The sequence below is a fragment of the Macaca mulatta genome, chromosome 7 (genome assembly GCF_049350105.2).
Source record: "Macaca mulatta isolate MMU2019108-1 chromosome 7, T2T-MMU8v2.0, whole genome shotgun sequence".
NCBI lineage: Eukaryota > Metazoa > Chordata > Mammalia > Primates > Cercopithecidae > Macaca > Macaca mulatta.
In genome coordinates, this window is record NC_133412.1 from 43,999,451 (window position 1) to 44,025,627 (window position 26,177).

A 26,177-nucleotide genomic window follows, 5' to 3' on the forward strand; every position below is an offset into this window, starting at 1 on the left:
AGACTCCCGACCACAGATGACCCACCCGCCTCGGCCTCCCAAAGTGCTGGGATTACGGGCATGAGCCACAGCACCTGGCCTTTTTTTTTTTTTTTTTTTTAAGATGGAGTCTCGCTCTGTCACCCAGGCTGGAGTGTAGTGGTGTGATCTTAGCTCACTGCAACCTTCGCTGCCCGAGTTCAAGCAATTCCCCTGCCTCAGCCTCCCGAGTAGCTGGGATTACAGGCACCTGCCACCATGCCCAGCTTTTTTTTTGTTTTTGTTTTTGTATTTTTAGTAGAGAAAGAGTTTCACCGTATTAGCCAGGATGATGTCGATCTCCTGACATCGTAATCTGTCCACCTTGGCCTCCCAAAGTGCTGGGATTACAGGGGTGAGCCACCTCGCGCTGCCACCCTGCCAACTTATTTCTTTTGTTGTTCAGTTCCATGAATTTTAACACATACGTAGATTCTTGCAGTCAGCACCACAATCAGGATATGTAACAGTTTCATCTCGCTGAAAAACTCCCTTGTTGTTATTATTGGCAAGCCTGAGCTATTTTGTAAACACATGGATAATTGTACCCACTAACACCAATCAGAGGTTATTGCCCTAAGAGGAATATATAAAAAAGACTGTGGGCCTAAGGTTATAGCCCAGAAAGAAGGTCTTCCTGTTTTGAGAGTGAAAAATCCAAGAACATCTGGGTTTCCTTTGTATTTTACCTTTACCTAATCATTTTGTGCATGTTGGAGCACTTCCTTTTCTACTTTTAAGATAGCCTCGCTCTGTTGCCCAGGCTGGAGTGCCGTGGTACTGTCATGGTTCACTGCAGCCTCCACCTCCCAAGCTTAAGCAATCCTTCCTCCTCAGCCTCCTGATTAACTGGGACCACAGGTGCATGTCACCACCCTGGCTGATTTTTTTTTTTTTGGTAGACACAGGTCTCCCTGTGTTGCCCAGGTTTGTCTCGACCTCTTGGGCTTAAGTGATCCTCCTCCTCAGCCTCCCAGAATGCTGGGATTACAGGCATGCGACACCATGTCCTGCTGAGCACTTCCTTTTCTAAAAGCATCGGTTGCTTCCTTTGCCATTAGCAACTAAGGTCAGTATCTTTTTATAGGACAGTGGAAATGCTCCTAATGGATTTTTTTGGTACCATGCTAGTTTGTGGCTATTCTTGCCAAAACCTAATCATTTGTGCTTAAGGGTATAGAAATAAGTACCCTTGTCGTATGTTCTGCTTGTCATTATTCTGTAGCATAGTAAAGAGTCGACTGTTATTTTAAGTGCTCTTTTGTCTGGTTAAATAATTAAGAACATTTTTAAAGCCTTTAGAAAAGGAAGAAACAAGTCATATTGAAGAACTTCAATCTGAAGAAACTGCCATATCTGATTTCTCTACTGGCGAAAATGTTGGACCGCTTGCTTTACCAGTTGGGAAGGCAAGGTAGGTTTTCTCTTTTGCTGAGTAAGGGTGGCAACTTGGATTTAAATTGAAACATTCTTATAAACATTGGGAAAAATAGGCCTCTAGCCCTTATATCTTCCTTCATCTCCCCAACCCCCTGATAAATATACCCAACTGAGGATAGTTCTACTTGAATATCTGATAGGTATCCCAAATGTGACCAAGAATACTGCAGTTATCTTCCCTTTCTTTACACCTCTATACCAATTTATTGTTGTTTCTCAATTGTTTTCCGTATGTGTAATCTGGTTCCCCTCCAGTCTTTCTTCCTCAAGTGAAAACCTGACCAAGCTTCTTTCCTGCTTAAAATCCTTTAGTGGTTCTTCATCGGCTTCATGATAAAACCCAAATTCCTTAAGAATGACATATGGAAACCTTCATTGCCTAGCCCCACTTGTCCTCCACCAGGGGTGGTACCACACCCAGAGGGAATTGGAAATATAGGGGAGTATTTGGTTTGTCACAGTGACTGAGGGGAGCTACTGGCATTTAGTGAACCTGGGCCGTGGGTGGCAAACATCCTGCAATGCCTGGGACTCTCCCACACAATGAGCAGTTATCTCACCCAAGGTGCCAGTAATGCCCCTGTGAGAAACCTGAGAGCCTCTGGCTACCTCTCCAGCTTCGCTTCCTGCCTCCCCACTGTGTGGCTATGCACAGTTCCCTCTGTCCAGCCCTGTCCAGCCTCCTCCTGCCTCCAAAACCAGAAAGTCCTTGTCTTCCAGATGTTCTGGCGGATATAGTCATGCAAATACTAACAGAATGGTATGAGAATGATAACTACTGTAATAACATTCACAAAATGATTCCTTCATGCTGGTTTTTATTTTCCTCTATGGAAGTTTCTTTTCTTTTCTTTTCTTTTCTTTTTGATACGGAGTTTTGCTCTTGTTGCCTAAGCTGGAGTGCAATGGTGCGATCTCAGCTCACTGCATCCCCTGCCTCCTGGGTCCAAGTGATTCTCCTGCCTCAGGCTCCCGAGTAGCTGGGATTACAGGCATATACCACCATGTCTGGCTAACTTTTTGTATTTTTAGTAGAAACGGGATTTCACCACGTTAGCCAGGCTGGTCTTGAACTCTCACCTCAGGTGGATCCACCTGCCTAGGCCTCCCAAAGTGCTGGGATTACAGGCGTTAGCCACCATGCCCAGCCTAGAAGTTTTAAAAGTTTAATCGGCCTTTTCCTTCATAGGTCCTTGATTTCAGTCATATTTGGCCTGTTTTCTCCCTACAACTTTAATGTTATTTATTTGTATTATTTTCTCCAACCAGTGTTTATGTGGGTTGGTTGATGTGCTTATTTCTTTTTTTTTTTTTTTTGAGACGGAGTCTCGCTCTGTCGCCCAGGCTGGAGTGCAGTGGCCGGATCTCAGCTCACTGCAAGCTCCGCCTCCCGGGTTTACGCCATTCTCCTGCCTCAGCCTCCCAAGTAGCTGGGACTACAGGCGCCCGCCACCTCGCCTGGCTAGTTTTTTGTATTTTTTAGTAGAGACGGGGTTTCACCGTGTTAGCCAGGATGGTCTCAATCTCCTGACCTCGTGATCCGCCCGTCTCGACCTCCCAAAGTGCTGGGATTACAGGCTTGAGCCACCGTGCCCGGCCCAGATGTGCTTATTTCTTTGCTCTCCATTTCTTCTTGCATTTTCCTTCTGGGATTATTTCACCTCTTTTTGGAAATAAAATCCCCTGGAAATTTTTTTCCTGGACGTCTGTTGGTAATCAATTTAGTTTTCATGTCTTTGAAAAATAAAAATGTAAGCCACATTTTTTGGTGACTTTCAATTTTGATATACTTTCAAATTTACAGGAAAGTTATAAGAATAGTACATGAACTTCTGTATATCCTTAATCCAGATTCACCAGTTACTTAGATTTTGCAGCATTTACTTCTTTTTCTTCTTCTTCCCCTTTTCCTTTTTCTCTCTCTCGTATGTCTTTCTAGATAGATATATGCAAAGCAGTATATTGCTATATATGTATTCATATATAGGTATATATGTATATTGTTACAACTATATATCATTATAACAATATGTTTATAACTATATATTCTTATAACTATAGTCTGTGTGTATGTGTGTGTGTATATATATGGTAATATACACATATACACCATTTTAAAAATGAAGTATTGACAATGTAGTGAAGATACGGAGCCGGGCGCGGTGGCTCACGCCTGTAATCCCAGCACTTTGGGAGGCTGAGGCGGGTGGATCACGAGGTCAGGAGATCGAGACTATAGTGAAACCCTGTCTCTACTAAAAATACAAAAAATTAGCCAGGCGCGGTGGCGGGCGCCTGTAGTCCCAGCTACTCGGGAGGCTGAGGCAGGAGACTGGTGTGAACCCGGGAGGCGGAGCTTGCAGTGAGCTGAGATCCGGCCACTGCACTCCAGCCTGGGTGACAGAGCGAGACTCTGTCTCAAAAAAAAAAAAAAAAAAGATACGGTACTCTTACCCCTAAATACTCCTCTTTGTATTTTCTGTGAACAAATATATTCTTTTACATAACCATGGAACAATGATCAGAATCTGGAAATTTAATATTATTATAATACTGTTATCTAATCAGAGCCCATATTCAAATTTTGTTAACTGTCTCACTAACTAATGACTGAGCATCATTTTGTGTTTATTGGCTCCTACTTCTTTCTTTTCTGTTTTTTTTTGAGGCAGTCTCACTCCATTGCCCAGGCTGGAGTGCAATGGCGCGATCTTGGCTCCCTGCAACCTTTGCCTCCTGGGTTCAAGTTATTCTCCTGCTTCAGCCTCCTGAGTAGCTGGGATTCAGGTGCCTGCCACCATGCCCGGCTAATTTTTGTATTTTTAGTAGAGATGAGGTTTTACCATGTTGGTCAGGCTGGTCTCAACTCCTGACCTCGTGATCCGCCTGCCTCGGCCTCCCAAAGTGCTGGGATTACAAGCATGAGCCACTGCGCCCGGCCTGGCTCCTACTTATTTCTTTATATTAATCTCACCTCCTATCTCTTCTACTGAACTTCCACTCCTGCTGAACCCCCAATCCTCACCATATTGAAGCTCCCTGCTCATAGTAGCTCCAATCCTGTCATACTCTGTCACTTTCTGGTGCATGCATTTTGATTTGCCTGGTGAATCTATTAATGCATAAAGTATACATATATATACATCTTGCTATTTAAGTTTTAGGTTGTTGTTTCTGTGAGACCTCTCATATCTTTTTTTTTTTTTTTTTTTTTGAGATGGTGTCTTACCCTGTCACCCAAGCTAGAGTGCAGTGGCACGATCTGGGCTCACTACAAGCTCTGCCTCCTGGGTTCACGCCATTCTCAGCCCCTCGAGTAACTGGGACTACAGGCACCCACCATCACACCAGGCTAATTTTTTTGTAGTTTTAGTAGAGATGGGGTTTCACCATGTTAGCCAGGATGGAAGACTCCTCGTATCTTTTTAAAAGAAAATTCTGGCTGGACGTGGTGGCTCACAACTATAATCCCAACACTTTGGGAGGCTAAGGCAGAAGAATTGCTTGAAGCGAGTAGTTTGAGACTAGCCTGGGCAACACTGCAAGACACTCTCTCTCTACAAAAAATAAAAATAAGCCTGATGCAGTGGCTTGTGTCTGTAATCCCAGCTACTTGGGAGGCTGAGACAGGAGGATCACTTGAGCCAAGGAGGTCGAGGCTGTAGTGAACTATGATTGCACCACTACATTCCAGCCTGGGCAACAGAGTGAGACCCTGTCTCTCAGAAAAAAAAGAAATTCTTGAATTGGAAATCTCTGTCTATAATTTGTCCTTACTCTTGTTTTAAAGGCAGTTAATTGGACTTTACACCATGGCTCACAATCCTAATATGACCCATTTGAAGATTAATCTGCCAGTTACTGCCCTTCCTCCCCTTTGGGTAAGATGTGACAGTTCAGATCCTGAAGGTACTTGTTGGCTAGGAGCTGAGCTTATCACAACAAACGACAGCATTACAGGAATTGTCTTATATGTGGTCAGTTATAAAGGTGAGTGCTGTCTCTAGAGTGTATATGTATGTGTGTGTGTGTGTTTGTGTATTTATTTATTTGTCTAGTTACTGTTTCATTTTTTTTCGTAAACTGTTTTTTTACAAAAATTGATATTGTTATGACATAAGGTAGAACTTGCATTAATCACCATAAATCTACTTTAGTGTGTAACTTGCAGCATGTGGGAGGTATTCCGGAAACACCAGAAACAGATCTCCAAAAGTCTGGACAAGAGATTTACACTTGTCTGATTTGGGTTTCATTTTATTTCTATGCGTATGTTATTGACAATTTTCTTTTTTTTTTGTTTTGTTTTGTTTTTTGAGACGGAGTCTCGCTCTGTCGCCCAGGCTGGAGTGCAGTGGCGCGATCTCGATTCACTGCAAGCTCCGCCTCCTGGGTTTACGCCATTCTCCTGCCTCAGCCTCCTGAGTGGCTGGGACTACAGGCGCCCGCCACCGCGCCCGGCTAATTTTTTTTTTGTATTTTTAGTAGAGACGGGGTTTCACCGTGGTCTCGATCTCCTGACCTTGTGATCCGCCCGCCTCGGCCTCCCAAAGTGCTGGGATTACAGGCGTGAGCCACCGCGCCCGGCCATTATTGACAATTTTCATTGGAAGATACAAACTGACAATATGTTTCCAATCTCAGACATTTAATTGTATTTTTGGTAGTAGTATTGACCCTCATTCCACTTTATTTTTTATTTATTTATTTATTTATTTATTTTGAGGTGGAGTCTTGCTCTGTCACCCAGGCTGGAGTGCAGTGGCACGATCTTAGCTCACTGCAACCTCCGCCTCCTGGGTTCAAGCAGTTCTCTGCCTCAGCTTCCAGAGTAGCTGGGATTACAGGCATCCATCCGCCACCATGCCCGGCTAATTTTTTTGTATTTTTAGTACAGACGGGGTTTCAAGACCGTATTGGTCAGGCTGGTCTTGAACTCCTGACCTCATGATCCACCCGCCTCGGCCTCCCAAAGTGCTGGGATTACAGGCATGAGCCACCGCGCCCAACGTCCAGTTTATTTTTTATTTACTTTTTTTTTTTAGAGATAGGGCCTTACTCTATAGCCTAGGTTGGGGTACCATAGTGCCTTCATAGGTCACTGCAGCCTCAAACTCCTGGGCTCAAGTGATCCTCCCACCATAGTCTCCTCAATAGCTGGGACTACAGGAGAGCACAACCATGCCCAGCTAATTTTATTTTTATTTTTAATTTGTTTTTAAAAGACAGGGTCCCACTATATTGCCCGGGCTGGTCTCAAACTCAGCCTGAAGCAGTCCTCCCACCTCAGCCTCCTGAGTAGCTGGGATTACAGGCAAGTACTGCTGCGCCTGGCTGTTCCACTTATATTCTTTTTTTTAGTTTTTTGAGGTAGGATCTCACTCTGTCACCCAGGCTGGAGTGCAGTGGCGCAATCATGACTCACTGCAGCCTCAACCTCCTGGGCTCAGGCAATCCTGTCACCGCAGCCTCCCGAATAGCTGGGACTACAGGCACATGCCACCACACCTGGCTGTTTTTTTTATTTTCTGTAGAGACAAGGTCTAGCTATGTTGCCCAGGCTGGTCTCAAACTCCTGGGTTCAAATGATCCTCCCTCCTCGGCCTTCTAAAGTGCTGGGTTTATATGTGTAAGCCACTATACCCAGCCCACTTTCATTCTCTTACAAACATTTCATTTATCTGTGATTTGAAATTTAATTTTAACAGTTATTTTGTTGAGTTGCGGTACACTGAGAATGTGAGGGATTGCAGTTTTGTAGCTCTAACAATGTAATTTTGAGTTGTGCCTTTACATGTCTTTTTTTCATTTCCTATAGCTGATAAAAATTATTCTGTAAATCTTGAAAACCTAAAAAATTTACACAAGAAAAGACACCACTTGTCTACTGTAAGTGTTTTGCTTCTACTCATATTATTTTCTTCAAATTGTTATCAACCTGCCTTCCTAGTTTACAGGGTTTTTTTCACTCCTAAGATGACTAGATATTTTTCTGTAGTATGAAAATGTTTATGTTTATTTTCATATCAGCTAATGACCAAAATTGAAATGCCTTCATGCCTTTTAGCTAATCTTTGTGGTTTCAAAGAATTGTCTTACTTTTCCATTTGGGACAAGGATCAAAATAGTTTGGGTAATGGGCTTTTGGCCGTGTGGAAGCACAGCTAAATGGTCTGCTGGGTGCACTCTTTTCAGGTAACATCCAGAGGCTTTGCCCAGTACGAGCTCTTTAAGTCCTCTGCCTTGGATGATACAATCACAGCATCACAAACTGCGATCACTTTGGATATTTCCTGGAGTCCTGTGGATGAGATTCTTCAAATCCCTCCACTCTCTTCAGCTGCAACTCTGGTAAGAGTGGACCCAATTTTCTTTCCGGGTTCATGAGAGTCCTAAATGTTGGCTTACTTGCTTGTTGCTGGTGCTCCATGCTTCTAGTCTCGGCACTTGCTGGGTGTGAGCTTGGACAACTCTGAAAGGCCCACCTTGCCACTAACGTCTCACCAGGGCAGCCAGTGAAGGTTTTGTCAGGTGATCTGATCTATCGGTTGCCCTCAGCCCTATAGTAATACAACCGAAGAATTTTCTAGTGACAAATAAAGTCTCCTGAGTGGTGACTCAAGTGAATCCGTGTTTTTTTGTTTGTTTTGTTTTGAGACAGAGTCTTACTCTGTCACCCAGGCTGGAGTGCAGTGGCACGATCACTGCTCACTGCAGCCTCGAACTCCTGTGCTCAAGCAATCCTCCCACCTCAGCCTCCTGAGTAGCTAGGACTACAGGCAAAAGCCTCCACACCTAATTTTTTAAACTTATTTTGTAGGGACAGAGTCTCCCTATGTTTTCCAAGCTGGTCTCAAACCTCTGGGCTCAAGTGATCCTCCCACCTCCACCTCCCAAAGTGGCTCACGCTGGGATTACAGGCGTGAGCCACTGTGCCTGGCCCTCTTATTCTTAAAAGGGTAGAGATATTGGTAACACATCAAGAATCATTATAATATTAAGCCCTTTCACTCTATATGTACATTTCTAGGAATCTGTCTTAAGAAATTAGTCAAAATTGGCCAGGCACAGTGGCTCACGCCTGTAATCCCAGCACTTTGGGAGGCCGAGGAGGACAGATCACAGGGTCAAGAGTTCGAGACCAGACTGATCAATATGGTGAAACCCTGTCTCTACTAAAAATACGAAAGTTAGCTGGGTGTGGTGTTGCGCTCCTGTAGTCCCAACTACTCGGGACGCTGAGGCAGAAGAATCGTTTGAACCCGGGAGGCAGACGTTGTAGTGAGCCAAGATCGTGTCACTGCACTCCAGCCTGGGCGACAGAGTGAGACTCTGTCTTAAAAAAAAAAGAAATTAGTCAAAATTGCTAACAGAAATTCATGTGTAAGATATTCAGTGCAGTGATATAGCTGTGTTTCCAAAATACTATAAACAAAACCAGAATGTTCAGTAGGGTATAGTTAAAATGGATTTCTTTTCTTTTTGAGATGGTGTCTCCCTCTGTCTCCCAGGCTGGAGTACAGTGGCGTCATCTCGGCTTACTGCAACCTCGCCTCCCTCCCAGGTTCAAGCAGTTCTCCTGCCTCTGCCTCCCAAGTTGGTGGGACTACAGGTGCATGCCACCATGCCCAGCTAAATTTTTTGTATTTGTAGTGGAGACGGGGTTTCACCATGTTGGCCAGGCTGGTCTCGAACTGAACTCAAATGATCTGCCTGCCTCGGCCTCCCAAAGTGCTGGGATTACAGGCATGAGCCACCATACCTGGCCTAAAATAAATTTCATGACGAAATATTTTACAGTCTTTAAAAGCATGTTTTAAAATCTCGAATATTAATAATAGGATGTGCTTATTACGCAAAACTAAAAAAGAAAAAGTATAAAATTATTTATGTAATGGGATCTCAATTATATTTTAAAAAATATATATACACAGAAGCCTGGATAGTGTTAATAGTGGTTCCTTCAGAATGGCAAGATTATGGATAATTATATTCTTGTTTTGAGACAGAGTCTTACTGTCGCCCAGGCTGGAGTGCAGTGGCATGATCTCAGCTGACTGCAACCTCTGCCTCCCAGGTTCAAGCAATTCTCCTCCCTCAGCCTCCTGAGTAGCTGGGATTACAGGGGCGTGCCACCACACCTGGCTAATTTTTGTAATTTTAGTAGAGACCAGGTTTCGCCAAGTTGGCCAGGCTGGTCTTGAACTCCTGACCTCAAGTGATCCACTTGCCTCAGCCTCCCAGAGTGCTAGGATTACAGGTGTGAGCTACCGCGCCCGGTCATGGATAATTATATTCTTTATACTTTTCATGTAATAGGAATTTACATACATTGGCATTTACATTATTCTTTTTCTTTTTTTATGTTTGCAGTCTTAGGTTTGTAAGACATTGACTTCTGGCTAGGACAGCACACTGTTTGTTTAGTTAGAAGGAGTCTAATAAACAGATTTATTGGAGACTTCATTTTGGTTTGTGATAATGATAAGTTATCACCGAATCTTGAGATATATTTATTTAAATTTCTCCTACCTTGTCCTCCTGGAAATTCCTTGGGAAAAGGCAGGAGAGCATGTGAGGAGGGCAGTTGTTCCACATAGGTACAATTGTTTGTGGCATAGAAAGAGGATACAGTGGTTATAACTTAGGTTATTGGGTCAAGATGGCAAAATCTCTGAGTGAGATGTTCTAAATGATGTGTTGACCTCATTTTTCAATTCATTGGTCCTTTATGAAATATATTTTTTAATGTGTGAAGGATAGTTTGAAATGCAAGTATAACACTTAGGTAGAGAAGATGGGATTAACAGTGGAAAACTGACAGACTTTGGAAACTTTTTAGAATATTAAAGTGGAATCGGGAGAGCCCAGAGGTCCTTTGAATCATCTCTACAGAGAACTTAAATTTCTTCTTGTGAGTATCCTTCCAGAATTCCTTTCCTTCAATCTCATGTTTTTATAAAAATGTGTGTTATTGTTGTTTTTACTTAGGTTTGTATTCTTCAAAATTTGTTCAGATGTTATGTATCCATTAGATACTGTGACAGTTTGGGCAGTTTAATTTTACTTATGTGGTAGTTGTCCTTACAATTAATGGGAGCATTAGGTCGTTACTGGCTACATTTCTCTTACCTTTTGTGGTGGTGTTATTTTTTTTTAATTAATTTATTTATTTTTCCATTGTGTGTGGATACACCACATTTTGTTCATTCATCAGTCGATTGACATCTTAGTTGTTTCTATTTTTTGGCTATTATGAATAATGCCTCCATGAACATTTACATACAAGTTTTTGTGTAGACATGTTTTCACATGTCTTGGGTGGAGTTACTAGATCATATGGTAACTGTATATTTACCTTTTGAGGAACTGCCAAAGTATAACTATTGTCCAAAGTGGTTATGTTATTTTATATTTCTTTCAGTAGTATATGAGAGTTCTGATTTCTCTTCATCTTTGTCAACACTTGATATTGTCTGTTTTTTAATTATAGTCATCCTAGCAGTAGTGAAGTGGTATCTCTTTGTAGTTTTGATTTCATGTGCTCATTGGCCTCTGCTTATTTTTTTAGCTTAATCTCATACTTTACTTCCATTGCCACTGAACCCCCAACCCTCACCACATCAAGCTCCTTGCTTGTAGCTCAGATCCTGTCATACTCTTATCACCTTCTGGTATGTGCATCTTGATCTACCTGGTATGCACTTCTCCTACCTCTTTGCTAGGTGAACTCTCTATGATAGTTGTACTGATCTCACAGAATGGCTTGTGTTGCTGTAGAACTCCACACGTACCTCTTGTCAGTGTGTTTATAAAACACAGTAATTTGTTTCCTTATCTGTCTCTTCTACTAGACTTGAGTGCCTGGTTCCCTATTGTGCCCTTACCATGTAGCATAGTACCAACTATTTTTGATACTTTTACTTCCTATGAGTAAGTACTATTTCTCTGTTTTTACAAAACTGATAGTTTTTCTACCTTTCTCACCTTTCTTCTTTCTTGAAAGCCCGTCTTTTAGGACCCTTACTGTGGGCCTCCATCATACTTTTGCCCTCACATCTCTGCCCTTCTCTCTCCACACCCCTGCAGAGAGCTGATCTACTCAGTGATTTGACTGACACCTTTGTGAGCAAGCTCCAAACCCTCATCTTCAGGCTGATAGCACTTCCCATCTTTCTAACTTCCACCACATTATTTCCCACTTGGGTAGAGTGCTATTGCTTCCAGAGTCAGTATGTCGAAAATGAAACTCTCTTCTCCAGACTACATCCTCTTTGAAAACGCCCCCATTTCTGTCTGTGGTCCCATCATTCCTTCAGTTTCCTAGGCTAGAAATCTCATATTTCACTTTAGTAAGAACTATTATTTCTGTCACCACTACATACTACTATAGCTAGAAGCTCTCACTCTGCTATGTGCCACGCATGGTGCTAGCTGGTTCAGTTATTTTGCCTGAAGGTGACAAACTGGTGAATGGAAGAGCTGGCACAAATTTATTTGTGTGTTTGTCTAATTCGAGTCTCCCTTAAAAAGCCACAGAATCTTAGATATACATGTAGCCATAGTCTGTGTTCAACCTCCTATATTTTGTAAATGGATAGGATTTTTTCTTTTATTCCACATATACCTTGCTACCCTCCCCCCATACATATACAATACTTTTTCTCCTTTGAAGTCTCTTTCACTGTGCTCATCTTAGTTAAAATCTTTACCATCTTCTTCTGGGACCACACTAATGATGATTCATTGTTTCTCAACAGGGGCACTATTCGCATTTGGGCAGGAACATTCTTTGTGATTTGAGACCATGGTGCGCACACCAAGATGTTTAACATCTCTGGCCCCCACCAGACTCCATGCCCCAAGTGCTGTTGTACTCCCAGTCATTTATGACAACAAAATTACATTCATATTTTTTTTTTTTTTTTTTTTTTTTTAAGACGGAGTCTCACTCTGTCACCCAGCCTGGAGTGCAGTGGTGCTCACTACAACCTCCACCTCCCAGGTTCAAGTGATTTTCCTGCCTCAGCCTCCCCAGTAGCTGGGATTACAGGTACCCACCACCACGCCCGGCTAATTTTTTTGTATTTTTAGTGCAGGTTTGCACTAAAATACAGCGTGGATTGCCCCGTTGGCTAGGCTGGTCTTGAACTCCTGACCTCAAGTGATCCACCTGCCTCAGCCACCCAAAGTGCTGGGATTATAGGCATGAGCCACCATGCTCAGCCATCTTCATATTTTTCTAAAGACCTCCCCCCGGGAGTGGGAGGTGATAGCATTTCAATTGGGAAATGTTGTATTTTCTCTTTCCTAGGAATCCATCCTTGGTACTTCTGATAGAGAAATTCTTAACTAGATCATGTCATTTTCCTGCCAAAAAAATCAACATTGGCTGTTTTCTGCCTATGAAACTGAAAAACTTTTGTAGATCCCTTAATGGTTTAGCTGCCGTTTCTTCTAATTCTATTTCCTGCTGCTGCTTTGTTGCTTTTTCTACCCTGGCTGGGATCACACCATCCTCTTCATCTTATTTCATGCCGTTTTCCTGCTAGCCTATGGTTCCCACATTTGAGTTGCAACTGAAGTTCCACGTTGTTTCACTGGCTATTGCAGCCTAACTTGACTGCTTTTTTTTAAGTCTATTGACATATTGTATGTGCATACACATTTGTATATTTTAATATAAACTTCCACTTACTATTTACATTTATTCATCCCCAGACTATTTCATTTGTCTTATCTGTCTGTCTTTGCCAAAGTTACAAGCATCTCCAGGGCAAACCCAGTATCCTCTGTAGCACCTATGCACTTGGCATCATTGTTCAGAGCACCATCTTTGGGATCAGACCATAGAGTATATGTCCTGACTCTGTCAGTTACTAATTGTGTGACCATGAGCAAGTTACTGAATCTCTCTTAGCCTCAGTAAGATGAGAATAATAGTATTATCTACCGTAGAGTTTTGTTAGGATTAAATAACATGTACTATATATAAAGCACCACAGCAGTACCTGGGATGTGATAAACACTCAAGAAATGTTATTGCAATTAATATTTTTATTACATACATCCTTATTGATTAAACAGTGTTTTCTGCTAACAAGTTTTTGGGGTTTTTAAATCTCCCGTAGGTTTTGGCTGATGGTTTGAGGACTGGTGTCACTGAATGGCTTGAGCCTCTGGAAGCAAAATCTGCTGTTGAACTTGTGCAGGAATTTCTGAATGGTGTATTACTTGTTTTTATTCATTGAGAATTTATACTTGCTTTGTTTAAATATAAGTTTCTCTTTAAGCTTGATATTCTTTTTTGATTGGAATATATACAAAGCTTTGAGGTCTGTAATGGTCAGAGGGACAGCTTTTGTTCTGAATTGCTGATGGTAGAGAGCTAAGTAATCCTAAGAATTAATACAATTTCATTTATGTTTGAGATTGAAGGGAAAAGGAGATGAAACAGTAGCCTCTGTATACCTAGCACGTGCCTGATGCCAGGTGTCAGGGGCTTTTCTGTTACCTCGGTTCATCTTCACACCCCCACCTGAGGGGTATCTATTATAATCTCCACCAGAGAGTTCAGTGATTTGCTAAAATCCTCAGTTATGCTTCTACTGTCCCCATTTACCATTTGAAAATAGGATTAGGATGGAAATAATTTGGAAAGCAGAAAAATCAAGAGCTAATACACTTCTGCCACTTTCTAGACTTAAATAAGCTGGATGGATTTGGTGATTCTACAAAAAAAGACACTGAGGTTGAGGTAAGTGATTATTATCAGTTAGAAATAGACACAGAAATAGCTTTTAAAATTCAGTTATGCTGACATCTTTCATGTTGTACAATTGCAAATGGATTTGGTATATCAAGGCAGCATTTAGGGAGAATTTTTTTTTTTTTTTTACTTTAAGTTCTAGGGTACATGTGCACAACGTGCAGGTTTGTTACATATGTATACATGTGCCATGTTGGTGTGCTGCACCCGTTAACTCGTCATTTACATTAGGTATATCTCCTAATGCTACCCTCCCCCACCCCCAGCAGGCCCTGGTGTGTGACGTTCCCCACCCTGTGTCCATGTGTTCTCATTGTTCAGTTCCCACCTATGAGTGAGAACATGCAGTATTTGGTTTTCTGTCCTTGTGATAGTTTGCTCAGAATGATGGTTTCCAGCTTCACCCATGTCCCTATAAAGGACATGAACTCATCCTTTTTTATGGCTGCATAGTATTCCATGGTGTATATGTGCCACATTTTCCTAATCCAGTCTATCATTGATGGACATTTGGGTTGGTTCTAAATCTTTACTATTGTGAATAGTGCCGCAGTAAACGTATGTGTGCGTGTGTCTTTATAGCAGCATGATTTATAATCTTTTGGGTATATGCCTAGTAATGGGATTGCTGGGTCAAATGGTATTTCTAGTTCTAGATCCTTGAGGAATCGCCACACTGTCTTCCACAATGGTTGAACTAGTTTACACTCCCACCAACAGTGTAAAAGCGTTCCTATTTCTCCACATCCTCTCCAGCACCTGTTGTTTCCTGACTTTTTAATGATCGCCATTCTAACTGGTGTGAGATGGTATCTCATTGTGGTTTTGATTTGCATTTCTCTGATGGCCAGTGATGATGTTAGGGGGAATTTCTGTTGATCTTTATTGTCAGCACTGGTTATTGTTTTCCTTAAGAACTAATAAATATTTTAATTTAATTTTATTATTATTATTATTTTTTGAGACAAGGTCTTGCTCTGTCACCCAGGCTGGAATACAGTGACTCCATCACGGCTCACTGCAGCTTTGACCTCCAGGGCTCAAGTGATCCTCCCACCTCAGGTCCTTGAGTAGCTGGGACTACTGGTGTGGACCACCATGTCTGGCTAATTTTTTAATTTTTTGTAGAGATGGGGGTCTCATTATATTGCCTAGGCTGGTCTTGAACTCGTGGGCTCAAGCAGTCCACCTGCGTTGGCCTCCCAAAGTGCTGAGATTACAGGCATAGCCACTGCCTGGCCAGAACTGATAAATATTTTTGAAGAGAACTGATATATATGTATTATTAGTTGCTCAATTGCAGAGAAGTAGAAATGAACATGTTAATATTACTGTAAGATGACTCTACAATCATATATTGGTATACTATAAGATCGTACTGTTAAACTAGATATATTCTCATCTGACAAATAGGAAAATGGAGACCAAGGTAATTTAATTATTTTTTTTACACGAAAGGAAAGCTGAATGCTCACTTTTAGGCATTATAGTTTTAAAACAATATTAAGGGTCTTGTTTTTCACTGTTGATTTGTATCTCCTCATTAGTGAATGAAGTTGTAGAAAATGCATTCATATCTTTGTGTGTGTTCATGAATCCATAATTTCTCAGAGCAGCATTTGAAGGCTTAAATTATTTCACTTAAAAAAAAAGACTGAGTATTCGCTGAAGCTTGCCTTCTTTTCAGACAGTGAAGCATGACACTGCTGCAGTCGATCGTTCCGTCAAGCGTCTTTTCAAAGCTCGGAGTGATCTTGATTTTGCTGAGCAACTGTGGTGCAAAATGAGCAGTAGTAGGTGTTCATCATTATTTAAATGTTTCCTCTTATTTCTTAGGTTTATTTTTAAGTCCTTTGGAAATACTACAGTGTGTACCACTAGTCTTGTGGGGAAGTCTGGTTCTTAACTTTATCTAATTCATTTCTAACGATACATTGGTACATTCTGCGTAAGAATTGTACTAAGACAATTTGTAGAATTATCCTTTTCTCCTGCCTTTTTAAGTATAAGACTTAGGTAATTTTCATGCTCTATTTATGTGAACCAAAACATATACCTTACTGAAATCATAATTATTATAAAAAGGAAAATATATTCTTTAGTATTTTACAAAGCGTGTTGTTTTTTGGCAATCTGAGTTTGATTTCTTTCTTTAGAAATGCATTAAATCTTTTTTTTTTTTTGCCACTTTAATTTATTTCCCTTTCCCCTACCCATAAAGTACAGATTCTTGCTTTCTACTTCATTTGTGTGTCCTTAAGATTAACGATATTTTTGATCTGTAGAAATACCCTGAAAATAATGTTACATTGACTTGTTTTCCAAGGTGTGATTTCATACCAAGACTTGGTGAAGTGTTTCACATTGATAATCCAGAGTCTACAACGTGGTGATATACAGCCATGGGTAGGTTTCGTAGTGTGTGTCAGATCATTTTCTCAGCAGCATGGCATGATGGTTAAAGACACAGGCTCTGAAGCCGACTGCCTGAGTCTGAATTTCAGCTCTGCTACTTTCTAGCGGTGTCAAGTTGGCCAGGTTTCTTTACTTTTCTGTGTCCCAACATCCTCATCTGTAAAGTAAAGGTAAGAATAGTATCTACCTCGTAGTGTTCCAGGATTGACTAATGTTATCCATGTAACGCACCTAGTGCCTAGCTCATAGTTAAGTGCCCAGTGTGTGTAAACTACTAATATTGTCATTGTTAAGTGTTGCTGTGAATGAGTATTCTCATACACTACTGATGAGAATGCAAATTGGGATGTTCTCTAAAAAGCAATTTTGGTAATGTATTGAGATCCTAACAATGTATCATGGCCTTTGAACCAAGAATTCTTTTGTTAGGATGTACCCTAAGCTCATACACATAAATATGTATCTAGACTTTATGTATCAGAATAGTCATCACAGCCTCATTTATATTGGCATAAAATTTTAAATGACCTAAATTTCCCTTGCTAATGGAATGGCTAAGTAAATAATGATATAGCTATATATGGCTCATGTAGTAGTTGCTGAAAAAATGATGCTGAGAAATGATATGGAGAAATGCTTACAATATTCGATAAAAAGGAATATACACAATTATATCAATGTAACTTTTGGAGAGAAAAATATGGAAACAAATATGCTAAAAATCTTAAGAGCAGTCACCTCTGGTGGAAGGGTTACAGATGACTTTTTCCAGTCAAGCGCGGTGACTCATGCCTGTAATTCCAACTCTTGGGAGACTGAGGCTGGCAGATCACTTGAGGTCAGGAGCTCGAGACCAACCTAGTCAATATGGTGAAACCCCGCCTCTACTGAAAATCAAAAAAATTAGCCGGGCATGGTGGCAGGCATCTGTAATCCGAGATACTCAGGTGTCTGAGGCAGGAGAATTGCTTGAACCTGAGGCGGAGGTTGCAGTGAGCTGAGATTGCACCACTCCACTCCAGCCTGGGCAACAGAGTAAGACTCCACCTCAAAAAAAGAAAAGATTTTTTCCAACTGTGTTATATCTACTTTATGAATTTTCCACAGTGAATTTGTGCTACTTTTATAGTCAAGAAAAATCTAGGTAAAAAATTAAAAACAAAAAGATTTTTAATAGGAATTACTTTAGATAATATGACTGCCAATTCATAATTATAAAAGTTATAAACTTTTATACGTGTGAACAAAGGTACATTCCAGAGTAAAGGCGTGCAAGCTCTGCTTAATTGGGCATTAGTGATTCTAGGCATTTTAGTTTTAGCCGTTGAATTTTTCTCTTGAGAGTTTCTGTGTTCATGAAATGTTTACAAGTATAACCTTACCATGTACTAAGTGCAAACAAAGTGAAACTATTTATGTATATATTGTAAAAAGACCTTGCAAAGATTATGATGAAAGTTAAAGTAGAGAAATAGAAAGTAGTGGGAAAATGACAGATATTTTATGTGTACCCAAAATGTATTAACATTTGGAACACATATTAAATTGTAAATTCACAGCTCTTTTTAATTTACAAATTATCAGGTTCGTATGTTGGATATTGTAGCCAATGAGGAGTTCCTTATGAACATGCATGGACCATTGAGGGAGTTTGTTTTACTGCAGCAACAGATTTGTGGTGTAGATGAAGATGTTCAGTTGTGGAAAAAGATGCCCAATAGCACTTAAATCAGCTAGGAGAAGAAAATTCCTAGTTGTAAAATTTCAAAGAAACAACTCTGGCTTCTCTTTGGTGGAATTATATCTGGGGATGATAAGTTTAAACCCTTATTAGTTGCTTTGAACTTAATCAAATGAGATAGGAATGGTATTTTATTTATTTTATTTTATTTTATTTTATTTTATTTTATTTTATTTATTTTTTGAGATGGAGTCTCGCTCTATTGCCCAGGCTGGAGTGCAGTGGCACAATCTTGGCTCACTGCAAGCTCCGCCTCCCGGGTTCACGCCATTCTTCTGCCTCAGCCTCCCGAGTAGCTGGGACTACAGGCACCCGCTACCATGACTGGCTAATTTATTCTATTTTTTAGTAGAGACAGGGTTTCACCGTGTTAGCCAGGATGGTCTTGATCTCCTGACCTCGTGATATGCCTGCCTCGGCCTCCCAAACTACTGGGATTACAGGTGTGAGCCACCAGGCCCGGCCTATTTTTTTTAAGTATTTATTTATTTATTTATTTTTATTTTTTTGAGCCAGAGTCTTGCTCTGTTGCCCAGGCTAGAGTGCAGTGGTGCAATCTCAGCTCACTGCAGCCTCTGCCTGTCAGGCTCAAGCTATTCTCCTGCCTCAGCCTCCCAAGCTGGGACTATAGGCGCTCCCTACCATGCCCAGTTAATTTTTTAAAAATATTTTTTATTTTTATTATTATTATTATTATTTGAGATAGAGTCTCACTCTGTTGTCCAGGCTGGAGTGCAGTGGCGCAATCTCGGCTCACTGCAACCTCCGCCCTCCCGGGTTCAAACGATTCACCCGAGTAGCTGGGGCTACAGGTGCATACCACCACACCTGGCTAATGTTTTGTATATTTAGTAGAGACAGGGTTTCACCGAGGTAGCCAGATGGTCTTGATCTCCTGACCTCATGATCCGCCTGCCTCGGCCTCCCAAAGTGTTGGGATTACAGGTGTGAGCCACCGCGCCCGGCCAATTTTATATTTTTATTAGAGATGGGGTTTCACCATGTTGTCCAGGCTGGTCTCAAACTCCTGACCTCAAGTGATCTGCCCTTCCCAGCCTCCCAAGTGCTGGAATTACAGGTGTGAGCCACTGCGCCCAGTCCCAGGAATGGAATTTTAAAAACTGACATTCAGGCTAGGCACCGTGGCTTACACCTGTAATCCCAGCACTTTGGGAGGCCGAGGCGGGCGGATCATAAGGTCAGGAGTTTGAGACCAGCCTGGCCAACATGGTGAAACTCCATCTCTACTAAAAATACAAAAATTAGCCAGGTGTGGTGGCATGCTCCTATAAGCCCAGCTACTCGGGAGGCTAAAGCGGGAGAATTGCTTGAACCCAAGAGGTGGAGGTTGCTGTAAGCCAAGATCGTGCCACTGCACTCCAGCCTGGGCGACAGAGCAAGACTGTCTCTAAAAAAAAAAAAAAAAAAAAAAACCTGACGTTCATAACTTGGGGCTTTTGTTCAAACAGTTTATAGTCTTAGGAGACTAAGAATGCAAGCTTATAATTTTTAGCTTGTAGCTACTGTAATTTGCTTCTTTTTTGCTTGCTGGGTTTGTGTATGTATTCATGGTTTTATAAAATTTCCTTGATTTCTAGCTCCATAGTGGAAGTAACAGTTTACTAAGTAAGCTCATTCATCAGTCTTATCATGGAACCATGGACACAGTTTCTCTCAGTGGGACTACTCCAGTTCAAATGCTTTTGGAAATTGGTTTGGACAAACTAAAGAAAGATTATATCAGTTTTTTCATAGGTAAGTCTCTTTCCTGGCTCAAAAAATTAAAAAACACATCACAGTTATCACTCACAGATACTCTCAAATTTTCTCTCTCTGCTTGCCCCTCATCATCTGTAGTCCTTCCTGACTTCATACCTGGTTCACTATGAGACAAGCATTTCCCATCTCTGGGCCTTAGTTTCCCCCCAATAAAGATATCAAATTCATTATATCTATAGTTCTTGATAATTTATTTGTTTTTAGTTCAAACATTTGAGGTTCTATGAAGTTAGTATTGTAAATAAAACGTTCCTTTTATGAGAGGCTGTTTTAATACTCCACACTTGGTTGTTTTTATGAGGAAGAAGCTGTGATCATTTTTAGAGTAAGTATTAGTATATATTTATGGTATAACAGAAAACTTGGCCTTTTGTGAGGAACTACTTAGCTTGACAATCTCTTTCATGTAGGATATATATATTCCTTAACATGTAATAGAAAATACCTGAAGTGTTTTTGCATGTATGTGTTTTTTCTTAATAGGTCAAGAACTTGCATCTTTGAATCATTTGGTGAGTTTTTTAATTCTAAAATTGGTTTTTCTTTTATTCATTCACTCTGTGTGCAGTTATTAACTGCCAACAATATATCAGCCACTCTCCTAGATCCTGGGAAAGAGATAAATAAGAAAAGTCAATGCCCTTACTTATTACTGCGTAGTAAGATAGACAAAAAAGTAGCCCATTCAATGTCATTTCTCACGCTCTATAAATTTGTGATACTTATATATAGTTATATCCTACTCAAGCCAATGAACTACCACACATCTCATCTATCTAGAATGGTGAGGGAATGCCTTTCTTTGATAGGTTCTGTAAAGCAATGTTTGTTTTATATTCTTCTTATCCATTTATATTACACTTGAAAGTTTATTTTCCAAAAAATATATAATCTTTAATATATACTTCTGGGCTTCAGGGTCATCATTATGAACTTTGTTGTATTTTCCTAGCCCATTTAGAAACTTTAGAAGGTTGACTACTGTCTGTACTGATCTTTGACGTTCATTGGAAGATCCTTTTGAAAATGAATTTATGGTATCAATTTGTTTATCATTTCTCTCTTATGAAAATACAAGATAGAAAAACTAGCTATATCTGTTGTGCAAAATAGACTCAACTGGATCCTTCTGAGGTTTAATTTTTACTATTCAAATTTTAAACATTTTATTAAGGGTATATATTTTTAGTGGAAACATGTTCTAACAAAAACTACACACACACACATACAGACACACTTGTTCCTCCATGTCTGTGGGTTCTGCATCCATGGATTCAACCAACTGCAGATTGAAAACGTTTAAAAAAAGAAAATAGGCTGGGCACAGTGGCTCCCGCCTGTAATCCCAACACTTTGGGAGGATCACTTGAGCCCAGGAGTGTGAGATCAGCTTGGGCAACATGGGGAGATTCCATCTCTACAAAAATAAAAAACTTAGCCAGGCATGGTTGTCTGTGCCTGTGGTCCCAGCTACTTTGGGAGGCTGAGGTAGGAAGCTCACTTGAGCAGGGGAAGTTGAAGCTGCAGAGAACTGTGATCATGGGCTACTTTTTTGTCTATCTGCACTCCAGCACTCCAGCCTTGGTGACAGAGCAAGACCCTGTCCCAAGAAAAGGGATGATTATGTCTGTACTGAGTATGTGTGGACTTCTTGTCATTATTCTCTTTTTTTTGTCATTCTCTAAACAGTAAGTGTAACAACTATTTATGTGGCATCTACGTTGTATTAGGCATTACAAGTAATCTAGAAGTGAAGTAACCTAGAAGTGATTTAAAGTATACAGGAGGGTGTGCATAGGTTATACACAAATATTATACTATTTTATATAAGGGACTTGAGTATCCATGGATTTTGGTATACAAGGGGGATCCTGGTACCAATCCTCCATGGATACCAACGGACAACTGTATCTGTATATACAGTCATGCTTCACTTAATGATGGGGATACATTCTGAGAAATGTGCCATTATTTTTTTAAATGTGTCATTAAGTGATTTCCTTACTGTTCAAATTTCAGGGAGTGGTATAAACAAACTTAGATGGTATAACCTACTGCACACCTAGGCTATAAACCTGTACAGCATATTTTTGTACTGAATACTGTAGGTAATTGTAACATAATGGTATTTGTGTATCTAAACATAGAAGGCGTACAGTAAAAATAACGTATAAAAGATAAAAACGTGGATACCTGTACAGGGCACTTACCATGAATGGAGCTTGCAGGACTGGAAGTTGCTCTGGGTGAGTCAGTGAGTGAGTGGTGAGTGAATGTGAAGGTGTAGAACATTACTGTACTCTACTGTAGACTATAAACACTGTACACTTAGGCTATACCAAATTTATTAAAAAATTTGTTTCTTCAATAAAAACCATAACTTACTGTAACTTTTTTACATTATAAACTTTTAAATTTTTCTGAACTTTTGATTTTTTTGTAATAACACTTAGAAACACATTGTACAGGTATACAAAAATATTTTTTCTTTGTATTCTTATTCTGTGAGCTTTTTTCTATTGTTAACTTTTTTTATGTTTTAAATTTATTTGTTAAAAACTAAGACACAGACACACATATTAGCCTAGGCCTACACAGGGTCAGGATCATTAGTATCACTGTCTTGCGCCTCCACATCTTGTCCCACTGGAAGCTCTCCGGGAGCAAGAACACACATGGAACTGTTACCACCTATGAGAACAGTGCCTTCTGGAATACCTCCTGAAACATCTGCCTGAGGCTCTTTTTGAGGAATAGTTTTGTTCATACCAATATCACAGCAAACAAGGGAATAATGCATTGCACTCCATTACAGCTACAAAGTCACTACTAGGCGAGAGGGATTTTTCATTTCTATTGTGATCTTATAAGACCACTGTAGGCTGGGCGCAGTGGCTCATGCCTGTAATCCCAGCACTTTGGGAGGCCGAAGTGGGCAGATCACTTGAGGTCAGGAGTTCGAGACCAGCCTGGCCAACATGGTGAATTCCCGTCTCTAGTAAAAATACAAAAATTAACTGGGTATGGTGGTGCACGCCTGTGATCCCAGCTACTCAGGAGGCTAAGGTGGGAGAATCACTTGAATCCGGGAGGTGGAGGTTGCAGTGAGCCAAGATCACACCATGGCACTCCAACCTAGGTGGCAGAGTGAGACCCTGTCTCAAAAAACAAAATAAAATAAAAAAGTCCACTACAATATGTGTGATCCATTGTTGACTCAAACACAGTTATATTGTGCATGACTGTAATTTATTTTGAATAATAGTATTGAAAGGTGGGAAATTCTATCTAGCTGCTTTTGGTCTTTTTTTTTTTTTAAATCCCTATTATCAAGCATCCAAATTTAGGTGTAGCAGGCATATGTATATTCTTTACAAAGGTTATACTAGTGCTTTAAATCTCTATTTTGCTTATATTTTTTCATTCCAGGAATACTTCATTGCTCCATCAGTAGATATACAAGAACAGGTTTATCGTGTCCAAAAACTCCACCATATTCTAGAAATATTAGTCAGTTGCATGCCTTTCATTAAATCTCAACATGAACTCCTCTTTTCATTAACACAGTAAGTATATCTGTATTCTTTACTTATATATAAATGTATTTCTTTTGAAATAGTTGCAGCCTAAATATGTGCAGTTTTTATTACCAATTAGGATAGAACCTCTTCATCCTGTCTTTACAGTAGCATGAGTCTAAGTCAGTGCCATAGGCAGGAAAGGCTTTGGATTCAAAAGGAATCAGATTTGACATTGGCTGCATCACTTCCTAACTTCCTTAGGAAGTTTCCATCACTGAATCCTGTTTCCTCATCTGTAAAAAGGATCTAATAACCTCATGTATTTGTTGGAAGGATGAAATTATGTAATGTGTATAACATACCTGATACTTAATAGGTGCTTAATAAACACTAGTTCCTTCTCTTCTTTATACCCCTGTCAATTTGGGTCAAAATAGCCTTGCCAGCCATCTAAATGATAATAATGGAATCAAATAGATTACTAGACCTCTGTCAGCAGCCCTGCTGCAATTGTAGAGACTGCTGTAATTTAAGATTCCAATTAGTTTGACTAGAGGTTATTTGGAATAATTCTCAGACACAGACTGCTGGTATCTTATGTGTATTTGAGGCCTCAAATTAGGAAATGAACCGTCCAGTGGAAGGACTGGGTTTCTTTTCCCTCTGGAAGGAAATGTACCATTACATTTTCCAAAATTAGAATTTGCCAGCTGGGCGCGGTAGCTCACGCCTGTAATCCCAGCACTTTGGGAGGCCTAGATGGGTGGATCACGAGGTCAGGAGCTCGAGACCAGCCTGGCCAACATGGTGAAACCCCATCTCTACTAAAAATACAAAAAATTATCTGAGCATGGTGGCATGCGCCTGTAATCCCAGCTATTCGGGAGGCTGGGGCAGGAGAATTGCTTGAACCCGGGAGGCGGAGGTTGCAGTGAGCCAAGGTCGCTCCACTGCACTCCAGCCTGGGCGGCAGGGTGAGACTCCACCTCAAAAAAAAAAGAAAAAATTAGAATTTGCCTCACTTGTAGAGGGGCAAGTTTGAAATTGTTATTGTTTATAGAATCTCAAAGGTTTTTTTTTTTTTTTTGCCCATTATAGATCATTGGAATGAATGAGTTAACTGTAATTCCTTGGACTCTGAAAACCATGGAAGCTGTACTTTTGTTTCTCTTCTGCCTCTTTTTTGTATTATTTTTCTCTTTCTGTAACCTCTCTCCCCATGAAGCCTTTCTTTGGCCTCAAATATATTTTATATTTATGAGAAATATGTCTATTAATTTTTAAAAAGTGAATGAGATTTGTTTTCAAAGAAAAAACATAAACTAAGTTTGGTTTGGGGGGTTGTTGTGTTTGTTTACTTTTGTGGCTCTAAAAGTATTCCCTGATGTTTTAGTTAGTAGTACTCAATAAAATGTTTCCCTTACGAGCTTTCGACTACTAGAAAACCATTATCTCAAATGGCTCTTTTTTCCAAAGGAGGTTCAATTTTGTTTTTTCAGGATCTGCATAAAATATTACAAACAAAATCCTCTTGATGAGCAACACATTTTTCAGCTGCCAGTCAGACCAACTGCTGTAAAGAACTTATATCAAAGGTAAGCAGTTTTGGCTAGGTGTGGTGGCTCATGCTGGTAATCCTAGCACTGTGGGAGGCTGAGGTGGGAGGATAACTTGAGCTCAGGAGTTCAAGACCAACCTGGGCAACATAATGAGACCCTGTCTCTATTAACAAATAATAATAGCTGGGCGTGGTGGCTCTCGCCTATAATCCCAGCATTGCCTCGGAGGCTGAGGCAGGTGGATCCCCTGAGGTCAGGAGTTCGAGACCAGCCTGGCCAACATGGTGAAATCCCATCTCTCCAAAAAATACAAAAATTAGCCAGGTGTGGTGGCATGCATCTGTAATCCCAGCTACTTGGGAGGCTGAGGCAGGAGAATCACTTAAACCTAGGGTGCAGAGGTTGCAGTGAGCCGAGATCATGCCGTTGCATTCCAGCCTGGGCAACAAAAGCGAAACTCCGTCTCGATAATAATAATACCAGCCATGATCCCAGGCAAGATTTCAGTGTTCACATTCAGTAGGGACCTCATGACCCAGAGCTTTGTCACCTCTGAAACCTTAATCATCTGTGACCATAGTCTGACAGAGTTCTCCCTCTTCCTTCTCTCAGACCTCTCTCTAGACCGTTGGGCCTCTAGTCTTTCATTTTTCTCTGTATTTGTTATTCCTTCAGAGAAGAGTGGAAAGTATGGCCCGAAAGGAAATGACAGATGAGGAGAAAAATGGCCAGGATAGTGATAATAGGGTCCAGGGTATAACTGTGGGAGTGAGAGAAGGGTTTGGGATTAGAGAAAGTATGGTGAGGCTGAGATGATAGATTGTTCATCCACATGGACACTGAGGTTACCTCCAGTGAGGGTCTCCCTGACTCTTCTCTCAGCATATGATATACTTGAAATTTCTCTCATACTACAGCCACTCTATTTAGTCCGT

General features: G+C 40.6%; 1 protein-coding gene across 5 annotated transcripts in view; it reads left to right on the top strand.

Annotated features, from left to right (window-relative positions):
• The window catches only part of ZWILCH (zwilch kinetochore protein), a 46,085-nt gene that overhangs the window by 9,647 nt on the left and 10,261 nt on the right, over positions 1 to 26,177 (top strand). For all 5 annotated transcript variants that reach the window (XM_077939613.1, XM_015142530.3, XM_028851064.2 and 2 more), the window contains 13 exons: positions 1,314 to 1,432; positions 5,249 to 5,448; positions 7,277 to 7,347; positions 7,654 to 7,809; positions 10,301 to 10,372; positions 13,590 to 13,683; positions 14,160 to 14,215; positions 15,915 to 16,020; positions 16,554 to 16,633; positions 19,982 to 20,138; positions 20,646 to 20,674; positions 23,592 to 23,728; positions 25,183 to 25,278. In XM_077939613.1, coding sequence (XP_077795739.1) covers positions 5,271 to 5,448; positions 7,277 to 7,347; positions 7,654 to 7,809; positions 10,301 to 10,372; positions 13,590 to 13,683; positions 14,160 to 14,215; positions 15,915 to 16,020; positions 16,554 to 16,633; positions 19,982 to 20,138; positions 20,646 to 20,674; positions 23,592 to 23,728; positions 25,183 to 25,278 — 1,232 coding nt within the window. In that variant the 5' untranslated portion in view covers positions 1,314 to 1,432; positions 5,249 to 5,270. The remainder of the gene's footprint in view (positions 1 to 1,313; positions 1,433 to 5,248; positions 5,449 to 7,276; positions 7,348 to 7,653; positions 7,810 to 10,300; positions 10,373 to 13,589; positions 13,684 to 14,159; positions 14,216 to 15,914; positions 16,021 to 16,553; positions 16,634 to 19,981; positions 20,139 to 20,645; positions 20,675 to 23,591; positions 23,729 to 25,182; positions 25,279 to 26,177) is intronic.